Below are 17199 nucleotides of genomic sequence, written 5' to 3'. Positions count from 1 at the left end.
TAAATACACAGGAAAAGATGATTCATATATCATCCAAAATATATACGTATACCAGGTTAATACCAAATACCTTCTCAAGGACTGAAATGGTTTAAACTACTTACAGGGAATGGGTATTCGAACACAGTCTGCTTGCAACTGTTTAAACCAATAATTCATTAGGATTAACTGAGATGTGTTAGGGTATCAGGTTTCAGATTATGTACAGCTACAGATCGGTTGGTTACATCAACCAACACACAACAGAAGTTCATTTAACAATTTCATACATTGATCAAAACAATAACTAGTCTTGGCATGGCCAGGTGGTAAGGGCGCTTGAGTCGCAATATGAAAGTCACGGGTTCAAATTCCTGTCATACCAAACATGCTCGCTCTTTCAGCCATGGGAGCATTATTAAATTACAATCAATCCCACTATTCATTGGTAAAAGAGTAGTCCAAGAGTTGGCAGTGGATAGTTATGAGTAGCTGCCTTCCCTCTAGTTTTAAAGTGCTAAATTATGGACAGCTAGCACAGACAGCTCTCATGCAGCTTTGCACATAATTACAAAACAAACCAAACTAATGAAAACAATAAAAGGTCTTGATGATAAAAGATATGAACTGTTTATCTAACAACGTTAGAAAAACAGCACTTTTAACACTGTAATAAGGTACCAAACAACATGAAAACCACATGGAAGACTTTTTTTTTTATTTTACATCACATATTTTGTTCTTCTCTTCACAAAGACACTTAATAACCCGACAACAGTAACAGTTCAATTTCCTTGTTAGTTTATTAAGAATAATTAACAAACTTAACTGTGAAACAGTAGGGCCTACTGTAACAAGTTTACAAACACAACAATATCTCTCTATACAACAGTGAGGATAGTTTTCAAGAAACTGAAAAAAAGCAAGGTAGATAAATAACAGGACAAAAATACATTCAGATACACACAGAACTGTGCAAGACTGGGAATAAGTTATGCACAATTATCTACACACATGTGTTAGCTCAGGAAAACTTATAATATAATAACAAACCAAGAATTTTGTTAACTATTTGTTTACGAAATGGAAAAATATGAAGTTACCCACAGACATTGTACCAACAATAACTGACTGACATGTTTCTATGGATGGAATGAAAAACAATGAGCCCAAATAATCTTTCATTATACTTACAATAGGCTATAACATTTCAACATATATTTTGCAAAGCTGAGCATTTAAAAATGTACAAGAATCAATAAAGAGCCTTGCGACAGAGATAAACATCACAAATCAGTAAATAAACACCTGCTTATACGAAAGCATCAACAAGACAAATAAATAAATAAGCTTTGTTAAAAAATTAATCAGACAAAAAGATTTATTGATTTTCAGATTAATATTTCTCCTGCACCAACAGTGGAAACAACAAAAGGTTGCAAATGTAACTTGCAAGTAAAATCATGCTGCTGCTAAGCTACTATTCCAACATGCACTGGATAAAACTTGTCAGACATGCCTGTTGAGGAAGACAAGAGTCCAGTGCCTGAGTTTCCAAGCTACTATTTCAACGTACACTGGATAAAACTTGTCAGATATGCCTGTTAAGGAAGACAATGCCTGCGTTTTAGCTTTCTTATGTATTAAAAGATAATTTTCATAATCATGTAATACAAGTTAACCACAAATCCTAAATTTTATTAATCAAAATTAATTAACAACACTTCTGAAAAACAGCTCTAACCACTGCTACCATGAAGTCGGATACTATTGTCTTAGGCACTACCATTGACACTAATCCCTATTAGTCATCTGCAAATAAGCAAAGCATTTGATAACTATTTCTTTTCATAGCTAACCTATTCAGCCCTCACTTATCTAAAAAAAGCCTACCACAGAAGCCCTAAAACTTTCACACAGCAATACATTTCTAATGGAATGCACCCAAACTGTAAAAAGTATGTTCCACTTATTAAAATAATAGAACAATAACAGTCAATGCTTTAAATTTAAAGTTCAGAAATTGTGCACAGTAATGGAGCAGCAAGAAAGTTACTAATGTATTTGTACTTTGAAGCCTAAGAATTTTGCCCTCATTCAAAACAACTCACTATAAGAGAACTATTTTATATATCTTTTAACTATATACTTATGTATGAACTCACTATTGAAAATCAGTTTTCTCAAACTACAAACACGTAATTTTACCCTAGTACAACCTTCTGTTTGACATACTGAAACATCCTTAAGACTTATATATACTTGGAACCACAAGAGTTTTCAAACCTATGATTCAAATTTTATCTCTTTCTTTCTTTATATTGTACTAAACTGATCAATGAGTAATCTAGTTTAATAACCATGATTAAAGAGATTTGCATGAGCAGGACAAGTACCTAAGACCATCTACTTCAAGATTAATTTCTCTAAAGGCATATAAATAAAAATTTGTGGGATAACAGGGTATAAGCTATCTCTAGTAATGGTGAAGATATTCTTAGCTTGAGCCACAAAGAGTCATTCCTCAGTCACATGTACTGATATATATATTACACAATGCATCATAATTGCACACAATTTCAGATCTACTCTAACCAAAGCAAAATATATTTTTTTCACAGAATACTACTTTTTGTCTTGATTGGTGGGTGACTTAAGTTGGCAAGTTGTTTTTCATGACTGGCCTTCTTATATTCGTTTTAAATTTTTACTTTATCAGTTAATATAGGCTGTTCATTATCAAGATCCACATTTTGGTGTGTCTGTGCTGAAAAGAAGACACAAGGTGAGATGGAAGATGTACCTCCCTAACTTACAGTGTACTGGGAGTCATTAGTTTGGGCAATAGTGGAGGGCTAATTCAAGATGAAGTTGGAATTAAAACAGTAGTAATAACTTCAACTGTATGACTAAGACTTTAATGTAAAAGTGTGTTTGAAATTTCATGACCAGCTACTGTTGACTTCAATGACTAAGGCCTTCTGCAGACTTCCAAGTACACTGGACATGAACCAACAATTTGAAGGGATGAACAAGACGTTCCTGGACTCCTTAGAGTGACAGAAGTTACAACAGTATATACATGAGTTGTTGTAGTGGAAGCTGTTTTTTGTTTATTCACTGCTTTTGGTAGGTAAACATTAGATTCAGATATCTGCTCAGACACCAACAGAGTGACTATGGAAAATTTTTATTGAAGTTAAATGCACAGTTAAAGTGTAGGTTGAAATGAATCTTTATTGTTTAAAGCTCTTTTTGCTCAAACAATTTATTAGGCTTTTGTGCAATTCCTTGCAATCCTTTACATGAATCATCATATGTTTTCCCATAATGAACTAACTTTGCACTTTCACATTTTGAACAAATCTCAGCGTTGTACTATGGATTTTATTATAGAGGCATACAAAAACATTGTGATATATGTGTACAAATAACAACCAAATTTCACATTACTTGCTCACCAATATGCCTTTAGTTTGAATATAAATCAACAAAAATAAGAGGGGCCATCTGCTACTTGGTCAAGTAAGTCATCTTGTTCAATTTCTTGCTTGGCTCTTTGCCATTCTTCCTCAACTTTCTCCCTAGCTATCTGATAATGACTGGATTTTTCTTGATGTTTGTATATATCCCGTTGAAGAATAGCTCTAGTCTCTTGTTCAAAGGATTTGATTCTTTCTTTTGTTAAAGCAGACACTTCCTCATAAGTGTGGAGGACTGTACCATCACCAATTTTTTCAAATGATTTTCTTTTATCTTTAGTTCTTGTCTCAACTTGAGAGTCAGAGACTCTCTGATCAGATTCAAGTTCACTTGTAGACAATAATGGCAAAGAAGTGAAACCGGGAGCAGCTATCAGATGTGGGTATTTCTGAAAGTGTCAGGGATTTTTCATGACTCTGAGGAACAAACATGAACTGACTGATTACTGATTTGTGTGTAGTAGGTTCTAGTCTTTCACATTTTACCAGTTTTCTTCGTTGGCCAGTTATAGAATATTTTTTTTCATTACTAATGATCTGCTCATTAGTATGTATAGCTGCTTTCTTTTGCCGATGCCGTACTTTTTGATGTGCTGCACTCATTAGAGAGGAGACAAACTCTCGACCACTAATTCCTAACCAGAAAAAAAAAAAAAAAAAAAGAACTTTGACCATCTTTGCATCACATGGATTACCCATGATAGTCGTCAAATATATAACTGTATTGAGTTTATAATCCACTATCATCTTGGTATTTAATGGTTTAAACTTTATAAATGTTTTGAGGAATAAAAAAAAAACTTTGTAAAATTTCATGCTAACTAAATAATATTTATTTTTTGAATATGAAGAATTATTTTGTTATAAGCCATTTTTTCCTTACTTATATTTAGAAGTCCAATGGAAATTCATAAAAAATAATTTATCAGACATTTCCTCTAGAAATAACTACAAAATAAAAAAACAAAAACAGAATTTAGTTAAATTTCACACATATATTACTTGATACTTAACAAACACTACAAAGCTACAGATGTGATGTTTATATGATACAAAATCAAAAAGCTTTTGAAAGAATTACAATGATATCAAAACATTAAAAAGTATAAATGGAAGACTGACAAGTTCACAGAGTTATCAACTCACCAGTTCCCTCGTCCATTTTATGAATATTTTGAACTAAAACTACTTGCTCAGCTACAGCAAGGGGTTCAAATGATCTTTTTACATAATTTTCTGGGAAGTTTGCTAGGTTCTGTGTAGGTGATTTTGTAAACAGCCATTCTGCCTATAAATACATTTTGTCTTTTTAATAGTAAGAGACTGCTGTAAATATTTCATAACAAAAACAATTCCGATCATTATAAAGAATAGTGTAAAAGAAACAAAATCTTATCCTACTATATACAATGTTGAACTTAGTGAAAGTTGTAAACAATATATAATAACACCAGTTCTTTGGTGTAAAAATACAACTGCACTAGTTAATGTGTTGCACTCACAGAACAATACAAAACATACAGATATTAGCATATGCCAGTACTTGTAGAATTAAACACAGACTTTACATTAAAATACTTTTTTACAAGCTTTAGGCCTTCTTACTGGATCTTCCACCCGACAACAGTCCTCAGTAAGATAGTTTATTATTACGCATAAAGGGCTATCTGTGCTCTGCCCACCATGGATATCAAAACCCACTTTCCAGTAAAATAAGTCCATAGACATACCACTCTGCCACTAGGAGGAGGCAGAAGCTCACAAATAAAAACATTTTAATGTAGAGAAGAGTGAATGTATAATTCTACATATCAATTTATCTATTTTATGAGCCATAAAAATAAATATGCTGGTGTTTCACAACGTGAGATTATCTTAACCATGTAATGCAACAATATATTATACCAAGACAAAGCTATGTTCAAATGTAGTAATGTTATACTCAAGTGACCATCATTTTATACTAAACTTTTGTATTAAACATTTAACATTCACTTAAAAAAATATAAAATAAGCATTTTATAGTTTCCCTCCAGCAAAAACTCTAAATATTAAGGTGTAAGTTCAGCAACACAGTTTGAAAAAAATACTTGTATTCTTTTTGGTACATCTTAAAATAAAAAAAAGTATTACATTTACATTCCCACATGTATATACACAGTATGCAGTTAAGCAAACAGTTTATAACTTACATTTTTAATGATGGTTTCTGTAACACAACACTGATGGGGCATGTCTGTAACCAAAGCAATCATATTGTTGTCTGCTGACCTCACCAAGGTAGGCCCAAAAACAATAGCAAGATTACGAGCTTCCATCTGAAAAGGTATATATACATATACATGTATAAATACAGGGTGCAATCTTGCTGGTACTAAGTATTGGAACATATTTCTTTTAAGATGGTACTAGTACCAGAAATTACTTGAACTGCTTTCTTGTTTTTTTCGTTTTTCAAAAATAGGTGCACTTCACCCAGCTGAGTGCTTCTACTTTTGTTTTGAGACTATTATCCTTTGGTACATAGTGTTTTTAAAGAACAAAATATACACCTGAAATTATCCTAATGATTAATGCTTGTATGACTGAAACACCTGCATCTAACAGTTCTATAAAATCTATATTAAGTTTCCAAACTGCCATGTTATAATTCTTATATTACTGTTGTATCATAGGTATCTTCATTAACAGAGACCATACACTTAAACCCTAGTGAAAGATTCATCCTCATTATGTGACAGTGAAGTACAGGTGATTGTAAAAATATAATACATATTAATCAGTTTTCCTTACTGACAACCATGTACAGCATATTTCAAGAACTTTAAAAAATCTTCAAGAAAATTGTTCTTAGAAATCCTATCATCATCAAAACAAAACAGTTTTAAACACCTCCCTAATGTATGAATTACAACCAATCAGATAGAATATAAATAAATACTGACAAGATTGTTGTTTAAAATATAAAAATTATATTTTATTACCAACCTTGTTATTACTGGCATGAATCGAAACCTTATTTAAATGGTTCATTATACATTTCAGTGTCTCAAAATTGTGAGGAGGAAGAAGATGGATCTGAAAGTAAAACCTGTTGTAAGTAGAGTCATGAAGTTTTGAACATATTAATTCAGACATCTTGTTACAATTTGTCACATTACGAAAAAATTCATTCAAGTCTTCTCAATCCATGTAACAACATTAAGGGGTAAAATCTTAAATTTTTTACAGTTTAGTTTGTGTTGAACACTGGACAACATCAAATCATGTTAAGTTCGTAAAGTGTAATATAACATGCATGTTCTTAATAACTGTTGATTTTGGAACTACTTAAGGCAGCTAACACTATTATCAGTTCTATGTGAAGAATGTTTTTAAACTAACCATATCTACACACCTCTTATTTTGATAACTTATGGATCACAGTTTTCAGATAAAAGATAAATGCAATTATGCAATTTTAGAAAATTGCACAAAATCACATAAATACATATTCATTAGATATAATGGAAGTTATAATTCTTCCATGCTGTAAATGTATTTCTCATAAGTATTTATTTCTACTCACAAACATAGCTTTTCTCATTCAGTGCTGTCCTCTATTTACAAACGTTTTTTTGCACGTCACATACCTTTTGCTCCAATACACCCCTCAACTCACGTTTAACTGATTCTTGCACATAAATTATCATGTGACTCCCTCTATGACTTTCTACATATTACTTTGAGTTTAGACAGTAATGTAAGTACCAGTAGACAGCAGGTATAAAATTTGGGAAACATGAGTGGAAGTGTCTGTCAAAAATACATTTTACGTGTAAGAAAATTATAACTTCCAACAAGGTACCTTATTTCTAGTCATGTGTGATCAGAAATAGGACAAGTGGAAGAGAGAAAGTAAAAGCATTCCTTGAGGACAAACAAAAGAAACTTTCTGATGAGAAACTGCATCACTTTGATACATACCTTGCCCAGATGTGGAAAAGGTGTGACAGATTCAAGTGGAAAATTATGGGGCACACATCCCAGTGAGAGAGAAAAGGATTGGACAGTAATTATAACCACAACATATTATAACTTAATTTCCCTAATGAACAGAATGTGGTTAAAATAAAAGATATGCCCAAAGGTGTAGAGTGGTTAGGGTGCAACAGACTGTACATGGCAAGTTAACTGTGTCCAAAACTTGACCACCTGGGACAGACATCCTTGCAGGACAGGATGAGAATGATACCACTGATAAGTCAACTACAATTCAACACTCATTCTTCTTCACCTCATGTTATGCCAAATGAAGGGAGAAATATCTCCACCGATCTGTGAACAGGACATATCCCACTCAAATTAAACAGACTAGAACCACCTGAAATAAGTAAAATTATTGGCATTAGGAAATCAAGGATTAGCACAAGAAGAAAAAGTATAGCAGCAAACAAGTGCATCCACCATGACCTACAACAATGGTGTAGGTAGTGCACTCAAGGCAAAGTGAGTGAGGGATGAGGGATACCTTAATTACATGTGAGAACCTATGCTAATTGGTTCAGCTCTAAATCCAAAATTCAACTACTGTGAATTGACTTTCATGTAGGTATAAGATCCCAACAATTATAACATTACACTCCAAAGCTGTAACAAACCCATGTTGAGATAGAGAGTCCATTTGGAAGACATTTCATCACCTACACCAGCAAAACACAACTGTCCTATTTGCAACTATATGGAGTCTTTATTGTTTATAGTGGTGGTAAAAACTTTCTCACTCTGTTGGAAGAAACAAAGAGGGGAAGGTAAAATGAGATGAGGGTCAGGGGTAATGTTCACACCAGACAGATCACACCCAATTTATTCACTCTAAGGAATGTCATGGACAGGCAGCAATTCCCTTTTGTTTTACCCATGAAGTCCATGGATTAGTATGGTCCAGAATAGGAATATTTATGAAGCAAATATGTCTCAGGCATTAACCTACGAGCTATCTTGTGGAACATTCAATCTTGAGGTTATGTGATTGAAAAGAAGAGGGTGCATTTTTGTGGCCATGGAAAATGAAGACAACATGCCCTTCCAGTGTATGTTTGTTTTAGTACAATTCTGAGTAATCAAAGTATATCTGGACAAGCATCACTCATAACAGAGCAGGATTCTGGTGAAAACATGGGACAGACCCCTGAAAAATAATCTAATAACAAAAGAAGGAAAACTTATCTAGTTACAGTGGTTTGAAGAATGAAGGATGGTGACAGGCAGAAGATGTGCCCCAGTGAGGAAGAAACAGCTGCCTAAAGCAGATAATGAAAGTAAAGTGCCTGGATCAGAGTGAAGACACCAGGAATTGATTACAGGAAGAAGGAGACAAGAAATAAAAGACCAACTGAATCACAAGAGAAACCCAACAAGTAAGGAAAAAAGGGAAAAATATCACAAGCATTGGAATGGTACAAGGGAAGTAAGAAGTGGAATCAACAGAAAGAAATCATGAAAGCAACGAAGCAATTAGAGCAAGTACGGAACAGAGAAAGTAATCTGGAACTGAGTGAGAAAACCAGATCCATGCTGTGCAGATATGATCAATCAGAAAGACCTGACCCAGAATGGCATGGATGATCAAAATAAACCATAGAAACACTGACAGAATGTGAAAACTAAAGTTATAAACTAGATCTAATCCTGTCTGAATGTATTAGCAGTGAGGGTGAGTGAATGATGAAATGGAAATCAAAAACAAAAGTAACTTGGAATTGAGAAACGAGTCAAATTCTTCCCATGGAGGAGTATCACATAGGAGAAAGAGCCAATGAAAATTTGAGGACTGAGAGGCCACTCCTTGGGAGAAAAATGTATGAGAACTAAAAAGGCAATCTGTAATGAGGACGAAAGCACCTGAAACTGGATATGCCAGGAGATATATGTAAAACATGTAGGTTCATAATAGAAGATCCACTGTATATCACAAAAGGAACAAGTGTAAGAAGCCACCACTGTCAAATAGTCACAATAAAATATCCAGACAAGAGGAAGAAAATAAACTAAACCACACTGAACTGCCAGAAAAGCTGAGATGTTAACATGGTAAGACTTTTAGTCCACAGACCACTTTCTTGAAGCCTCCTGCTGATCAACCCATGTCCAAGCTTGGAAAAAAGCATCAGGGAAGAGAAACAAATCCAAATAAAGGAGGGAAATGTTAATGCATATTATCAAAGAGGGAAGAAGAAAAGTAAAGGAAAGAATCGACAGGAACAGTACCATTGAATTTGCAACATCTCCTAAAAATATTGCAAATGTGCCATACCCAAAGGGAGAAGTACTTTTATAGAAGGCATATATCCCAAGGTTCTAAAACCTTGCTAGCAATACAAAGGATTTACTGTTATACATTTACTTTAATATCTATGTTTGTTTCATGTTATATCTATTTAGAAATGTATGTAATTATACTGTTAAATGTGTATTGTCCAAGTCCCACCTGTTCCCTAAATTTGTAGAAGATTCTTGAGAGTAAGATTCAACAATATATGTTTTACAAAAGCATTGCATATTTTTTAATATTGTTACCAAGTGAATTTTTAAACATCTCACCTAATGAGTATAAAAGGTAGCTGTCACAAAATGTAGGAAGGTAAAATATTATTTAGTAGCTACTGTCAGTATACTGTAAGGCTTGGAAGCTATAACTGTGACAAATGCTAATCAGAAAACTACAGATATTTGACCAAGAACGTTTATAGATTTTGAATGTTACAAATGTCAGTGAATTAACTTTGGATGTTAGTATTCCTAAGAGGACATTAGATATCACTGTCAATAAAAACTTGTATGTTTCAAACTAGCTAGCCATCAAGAGAAGTGTATAGTGTATCAACTCAGAATTAACTTGTCGTTGTAGACCTGGACCATCAATAAAATATTCAATTCCAGACCAGATAGAGGTCAAAATAGTTTATCTAATTACCAACTTACCTCTTAGATGATCTGTAGGTAAACCAAAAATACTAAACATTTGTTAAGCCTAATCGAACTGTGCAGGATAAAATATATTACTAAGCTCTAATGTAAAAAACCCTAACATAACAATAAGTATGTACAATATCAAGAGAAAAAGTTTGGGCAAGTCTCATAAACAAAGGTAAGATAAAGAAGTATAAATAATAACTTAAAATGAAACAAACATCACATTATAAAAGTAATCAAGTGTGTATTGACAAAAACATATTTGAGATGTGACGTGTGTGAAGAAAAACAATATAGTTAACATAATTAACGATATACCAATAAGGAGAATTACAGGTAATACTAAAATAACAAAGATCCATGTCAAACATAATCTAACAGTGTAAAACAAAAGTTAGATATAAGCTCTAATTTCAAACATGAACTTGACTATGAGCATTTCCCAATCTAACTAAACTTGTATTACTGAATCCAAATAACTATAGATAATAGTATTAACAGTAAAAACATTAAAAAAACCATAAAAGTATAGTATATGAAAAAACTTGAATAAAGCACAAATGTACTGAACAAGAGTACTGCCCATCAAGAAGTTATAGTTAGGTAGAATTACACAGAGGGAGTCACATGGGAGTATGGAACTACTCCCAGTGGTGGTTTGTCACATGATAATCTGCATGTGAGAATCTGTTAAACCACATGAATTGAAGAGTGTGTGTGATGTAAAAAGGCTTTTGCAAAAAGAGGGCAGTACTGAACAAGAATAGATATGTATGTGAGCAGAAGTAAGGTGGCTTGTTGGAAACAATTATATTGCAAATAGATTTTGCATAGATTTTGAAAACAATAATAACTCTTGGTAGTACAAGCTAAATAATGACTTTACCAATTGATGAATTGTTCGAAGTTTTGAAGCCGGGTTCTCTAATTTACTGGCAGCAATGAACTGTGAATACAGAGAAGAGGTAAAGAGAGGTTCTGATAACTTTCGGAAGAAAGCTTTTAGGAGACTAGAGACTACATTCACATCATTCCAGTGAGCATCTTGGAGGTCAATAGTGGTTGTCTGTTGGTTGACAGCATTTATTAATAAACTGACTGTTGCATTATTTCCTGGTATTCTGTAGATTCCAACTGTGTCTAGCCCTCGGGTTTCAACAATACCGATACACACATCTACTATCAGTGGAACAAACTATTTTCCAAGGGACAGAAAACAGAATCATGATTAAATTTTTCCATTAGGAATTATATCACAACTTGCTGAAATAGATTTCAATATTTTCTCAAATATTTTACAAGTAAACAGGTATTTAATAAAAAAAAATTCAATTTTTAACAAGTCTGTTTAGTTACATTATAATTTCATTTCTACCGTTCGCCTAAACTAGGAAAATTAAACAGATGAAACATCAACAGCGATCCTATTTTCTATCACTAGCAAGAACTAAAAGATACCTAGACAAAAAAGTTAATATTTTCCTAAATTTAAAAAGTATTTCCACTTATACTTACCTCTGCTGACACTGACAACTATCCCTCAACATTTTCTAGTTTTAAACTTTGCAGAGATAAGTATTGTTTTCATTTGCTACAGTTAGTAACACTCCACTTAACTGCTCTTGGCAATATTAGTCTTGTGATATTCTCCACCTACATCAATGCTCCCTCTATCCTGGTACTGTATATAAACACTTCACTCAAATAATGTAATCACTTTTTCAAGACTTACATCATCCTAGTTATTAATCCTGGCTCTTAGTTGGCAGGAAAGTGTCAATATAGATAAGTATTATTGGAAATACATTTTCAATTCGGGAAAATGTTAACTTCCAAAATACACTTTCCTTCACTGACACTGACAGCTAAATCCTACACTGAGAGGGTGGAGGTACCAATGATGGTATTATCTATACAGCAAACATCTGCACAGATCATGGATGTACCAAGATAAGGTTGGCAGCTAGTGAGGGAAACCACATTACATCCACAATAGGTATGCTCATCACTTGAAACCGAGGTCCAGAAGGAATGGTGGAGTAGTAAATGAGTGGCCTGTAAAAATAGGCCAGAGTAAGCAATATGGATCAACTTGTGAAGCCACCTTGACAAGGTAATGGGGGATAAATTGTGGGAAACTGAAGGATCCCAATGAATAGAAAGTCAATTTCCAGTACCACAAATAGTGTGAGCCATGCAGCACCTGTAGGCTCTGATAGGGCATAATAAACTAAAGGGATCTAAAGGTAAGAAATAAACTATATTCAATCGAGAAAACGTGGTTGGGCTGAAAGAGTTAAACTGCTACTAAATTCATCATCCTTGGAACATGGTAAGCTAGAAGGCTGATAACATTGGAGTGAACCCAGTAGAGAAAATCCAAAGTACCAAGAATGTGTACCTCCTTGACAAGATAAGTAAAACACAATTATTGAATTGTTGGAATGAATCATGACTATTTTATCTTTCAAAGAAGCAAACTATGAACCACTGCCAATTGAACATTAAGAAGTTCCAAACTGTTGACGTGGAGAGAAGATTTGTTGTCTGGCCATAGATCCTGGAATTCTTGACTATTGATATATGCCCCTTATCCATGAAGTGATGCTTCTGTGAATAGATGAACCTTGGAATAAGTGGGTAGAAAATGAACAATGATAGTAGAGTGATTGTGGTCCAACCACCACTCAAAAACTAATATGTTGCTCTTGAGTAAGGAGATTGCGTGATCCCCTGGATTGGAGATCATGTCCCACTGGTTATGCAGTAAAAAGACTGCATCCTTCATAGCATGGAGCTGGATGAGAGTTGGCTGAGCCAACTCAAATATGTGTTAAAAAAAGAGCCTAAGATGGTCAATGCATTGAGTCAACAAAAGAACATATTTCTTTCTTCTGATAAAAAATCCAACCTTGGTTGCCTAGGGAAAGAAATGGTGCTAGAAGTAACCAGTCATCAATATAATGATATGTGCACTGGCTCAAAGAATGAAGGTGATGAAAAAAAGCTAACACCACTCTGCAGAAGACATATGGTGCAGATGCTAGTTCAATGGGCAGAGTCCCGAACTGTAAAACCTGACCCTTCTGCATAAAATATAGGAATAAGGAAGGATGACTTGGCTACAAGAATGTGAAGGAACGTGTCAACAACATTAAACTTGGTCAATCAGAAGATCTGGTAAAAAATAAAATTGCAGGCTGAGTAAGGACTCCTTGATGAACCAAGGAAGATCCAGAATTGGTTAAAATAAGAAAGATAAATAATTGGATGCCAATCTCCCATCACTGGGACACAAAAGAGAGACAGAAATTAGGTCCCAAAAGAATGAAATTGACTTTCTTTATCCCCCTTACAACTCAGGAATGAAGATCAACACTTTGTGGATCTATAGAAGGTGAAAACACTACAGAATAGTAGGATAAAGTAGTTGGAGATGTGAAGTAAATGATCAACTTCAATGCCAAAACCTGGAGGACCCATGAATCTGTGAAAGAAGTCCAAACTTCGTCCAGAAAATGATGTAACCATGCATCCATAGATCTTACTGGTATAGGATAGTCACCAATGTCCTGGGCACCAGTCTGCTTGACAGAAGGGACTATGAGGATGAGGACAGAATCTATTGTGGGTACTAACAGTTCAAGGAACTGAAAGTGGGAGCTGAGACACATGACAAGTAAACATACCCAGCTAAAACTGAATGAAGTTAAGAGGTCAAGGATAACAGTGAAGAATATAAATAAGCAACATCAATCCTTGATTCCAATACAACTGAAAAACCTGCAAACAACAATGGATGGAGAAAAAGAACTTCTTGTATATCACAGAGTGCAGCAGCAGGTAGATGAACTCTTTCTAATAAGGCATCTCTACCCAATTAGTCCAAACAACACACAAGCCAGAAACCCAAAGAGAGAATAGAAGCTAACAATCTGACCATTGTAGAAGTCAGCAAAAGACTCAATTCATCCATAAATTGATGTGGGTAACACAGTGGCTTCAGACAAAAGATGGAGAGAAGATAAATATCTCAGGACAGTATTGAGGGTAAAAAAAGTGCAAGAAAATTATGATTTGTTCAAACTGATCACAGGACCCATTCTGGAGTACCGTAAGTTTAAAAGGAGATCTGGCCTTTATGAACGTAAATAAACATCACTCTGGTGATGATAGGCCAAAGCATGCTGTTCTCATAAACATGAGAGACAAGGTATAACTATCTCCTTTCATAACTAAGTGGTAAGCCTCCTAAGATGAACAGTAATATTATCAGGTGAAGGAAAAAAAACTAAGTAGTCCTCTCCCCCTCCCTTTTAACAATCATGAAAGGAATAGTCTCAAAACTGAGAAAAGCTCCAAATTTTTACAAATTCAAGTGACTAATTGAAGAAAAGGAACAGCAGGTGGTTGATCTAAATTGGTCTCATTAAAAGCCAACCAAATTCTCCTCAAAATGCCCTGGATGATCAAGAAAAGCAGCCTCAGAGCCTCCAGGAGAGACACCCCCAGGCCAATTTTATGTTTTCATCCCACAATGAATCAAATCATGGAAAGCCTCAACTAAGAGTGACCCCCCTCCCCCAACTGTTGAGGGATGCTAGAAAACAGAGGAGGAATAGAAGAGGTCTGATTAGCCTCTGTGCTGGCAACAGTAACAGAAGAATTTATGTCTGAAAATAGCAGATCTTTTTTTTTAAAGAAATTACATTTGTACAGAAATCCACAAGGCAATGCAAAAATCACAGTCAATGATGCAACCAAGCACAGCATCAGAGAAAACTGTAATCAAATGCTTTGTCAAGAAAACATTATTACATTATCACAGTGAAGTGCTTATATGCAGTATCAGAATAGAGGTTGTAATTACTTAGTGGGTAGCATACCACAAAACAAATATTGCCAAGGGCATTTAAGTGGGATATAAAAAGTTGGAGCAAAAGAGGTCAATGCTTACAGATGGGCAAAGTTTAAAACCTGAAGATGGAGTAATAGCTGACAGTGTCAGCAGAGGTATGTTTTGGAACACAAATTAAAGATTCCAATGAGAATGTATAAATGTATATGGTCCCAAAGTATGTTGTAGATTACTCAAGAAAGCTTTATCTTACTTACACAAAGCTCAAACTGACTTCAAGTCCCTATATACAAAGTTCTCTTTTATTGGTTATATAAACTCTCAAACAGAAGACCCTAACCTGATTATTTTGTGAGCTCTGGTATTCTTCCAGACGTAAACCTGAACTAGTCCCTTTGGCTGGAGTGGAGTTAAACATTTTTAGACCATGGACAACTCTACCACGCCATGCAGAAACAGACTTGGGTACTTCATCTAAGGAGGAAAAAAAAACAACTAATTTTGTAATTATGTGCACACACAAACATACACACAACCATAATAGCAATGTTCCTTTTCTCATTGTAGTTTCAGAAGCACACGGGTCTATCTGATATAGTAAAAAGAAGAGAAAGCCAGAACTTAGAGAAAAAAATTAAACACTACCAGCATCCAGCTCAAAATCCTAACTTACCCATTGGACAGTAACAGTGTTCAATAACATTTGTCTCTTTGGCTGAAAACTAATTCAAACTATCTTATTACCCACCTTCTATAACTGGACCAGGAATTCAGTAAGGTAAATTATTAGGATACCATGAAAATAAATCTGACAGGTTTCACAAAAATTATGGATTTAAAGAGTTAAAATGTTTCAGCCAAGAACAGTTTTTGGGAGAGGATGACAAAGAAAACAGTAGTGAAAGAGAAGAAGCAAGTCAGAGCTACCAAACCAAGAGAAGAAAAGCTAATGAAGAAAGAAGATTGAGAGCCAGAAAGAAAGAAAGAATACTCCATCTCAGTTATATAACTTATGAAAAAAAACAACCTTAACCTGGACATAGTGGAAAGTTCTGAATTTGAAAGCTAATGCAACTTCCAACACATCAGGAATATAGAAATATAAATGATATTGAACACCTCATTATGGAAGTGACTGACATAATGCAAACACACACACACACAAATAAAGCAGCAAGAACAATAAAAACGAGAACTAAAAACTATAACTTGGTTAACAGAAACAAAAAGCAACAAAATTCTAATTGATTTAAATGGAAACAAAAAAATGGTTACTATACGATCATAAGAAAAACATAATAAATCACATCTTCAGTGAACAAAGATGTACACATCACATCACAGAGTGCACAATTTAAAAGAGTTAAAATGTTATATAATGAATGACAGGATCTTAAGTCCTTCACTATTATAGGCTATTATTTATCTTCATCCTGAATATTACATTGGGCACAAAATATTTTTCCTATCTATGCAGTACAGGGATAAATCTAAGAGAAAAACTGATGAAACTGTATTCTATTTTAACTGAATACATTGGTTTAAGATATTACAAAAAAACCCCAAAAAACAATAATAAACATCTCATAGGCACTCAACTCGTAATCTGAGGGTCACATGTTTGAATCACTATCACACCAAACATGTTTGCCCTTTCAGCCATGGGAGCATTATAATGTGATGGCCAATCCCACTATTCGTTGGAAAAAGAGCCCAACAGTTGGTGGCGGGTGGTGACGACTAACTGCCTTCCTTCTTGTCTTACACTGCAAAATTAGGGACGACTGGTGCAGATATTTTTTTTTTGTAAGTTTAACTGACATTCAACCTTCTTACACATAACGATGTTAACTTTGATTATTACAGTTTTGAATAATAACAAGTTCATTGAAAAACATTTTCATTATTAGTATTCAATCAAAATGT

The 17199-nt window shown here is 34.2% G+C and overlaps 2 protein-coding genes across 13 annotated transcripts in view; one reads left to right on the top strand and one right to left on the bottom strand.

Moving 5' to 3' along the window:
* LOC143234172 (coiled-coil domain-containing protein AGAP005037-like) overlaps window positions 1-11522 on the top strand; it is a 417090-nt gene extending 405568 nt beyond the window's left edge. For all 3 annotated transcript variants that reach the window (XR_013018535.1, XM_076471312.1, XM_076471309.1), the window contains 2 exons: window positions 6507-6557; window positions 11355-11522. Coding sequence is in view for 2 of the 3 variants with exons in the window: in XM_076471312.1 (XP_076327427.1) it covers window positions 6507-6557; window positions 11355-11360 (57 nt within the window). In the remaining variant the exon portion in view is untranslated. The remainder of the gene's footprint in view (window positions 1-6506; window positions 6558-11354) is intronic.
* LOC143234174 (rho GTPase-activating protein 23-like) overlaps window positions 3352-17199 on the bottom strand; it is a 71114-nt gene continuing 57266 nt past the window's right edge. For all 10 annotated transcript variants that reach the window (XM_076471313.1, XM_076471316.1, XM_076471320.1 and 7 more), the window contains 6 exons: window positions 15614-15747; window positions 11302-11610; window positions 6450-6539; window positions 5654-5779; window positions 4608-4749; window positions 3352-4096 (listed from right to left, as the gene is read on the bottom strand). In XM_076471313.1, the coding sequence (XP_076327428.1) occupies window positions 3789-4096; window positions 4608-4749; window positions 5654-5779; window positions 6450-6539; window positions 11302-11610; window positions 15614-15747 (1109 nt within the window). In that variant the 3' untranslated portion in view covers window positions 3352-3788. The remainder of the gene's footprint in view (window positions 4097-4607; window positions 4750-5653; window positions 5780-6449; window positions 6540-11301; window positions 11611-15613; window positions 15748-17199) is intronic.

This window comes from Tachypleus tridentatus, chromosome 12 (genome assembly GCF_004210375.1).
Source record: "Tachypleus tridentatus isolate NWPU-2018 chromosome 12, ASM421037v1, whole genome shotgun sequence".
Lineage (NCBI taxonomy): Eukaryota > Metazoa > Arthropoda > Merostomata > Xiphosura > Limulidae > Tachypleus > Tachypleus tridentatus.
Note: the sequence above shows the minus strand (reverse complement) of the source record. Positions and strands in the feature narration are given on the sequence as shown.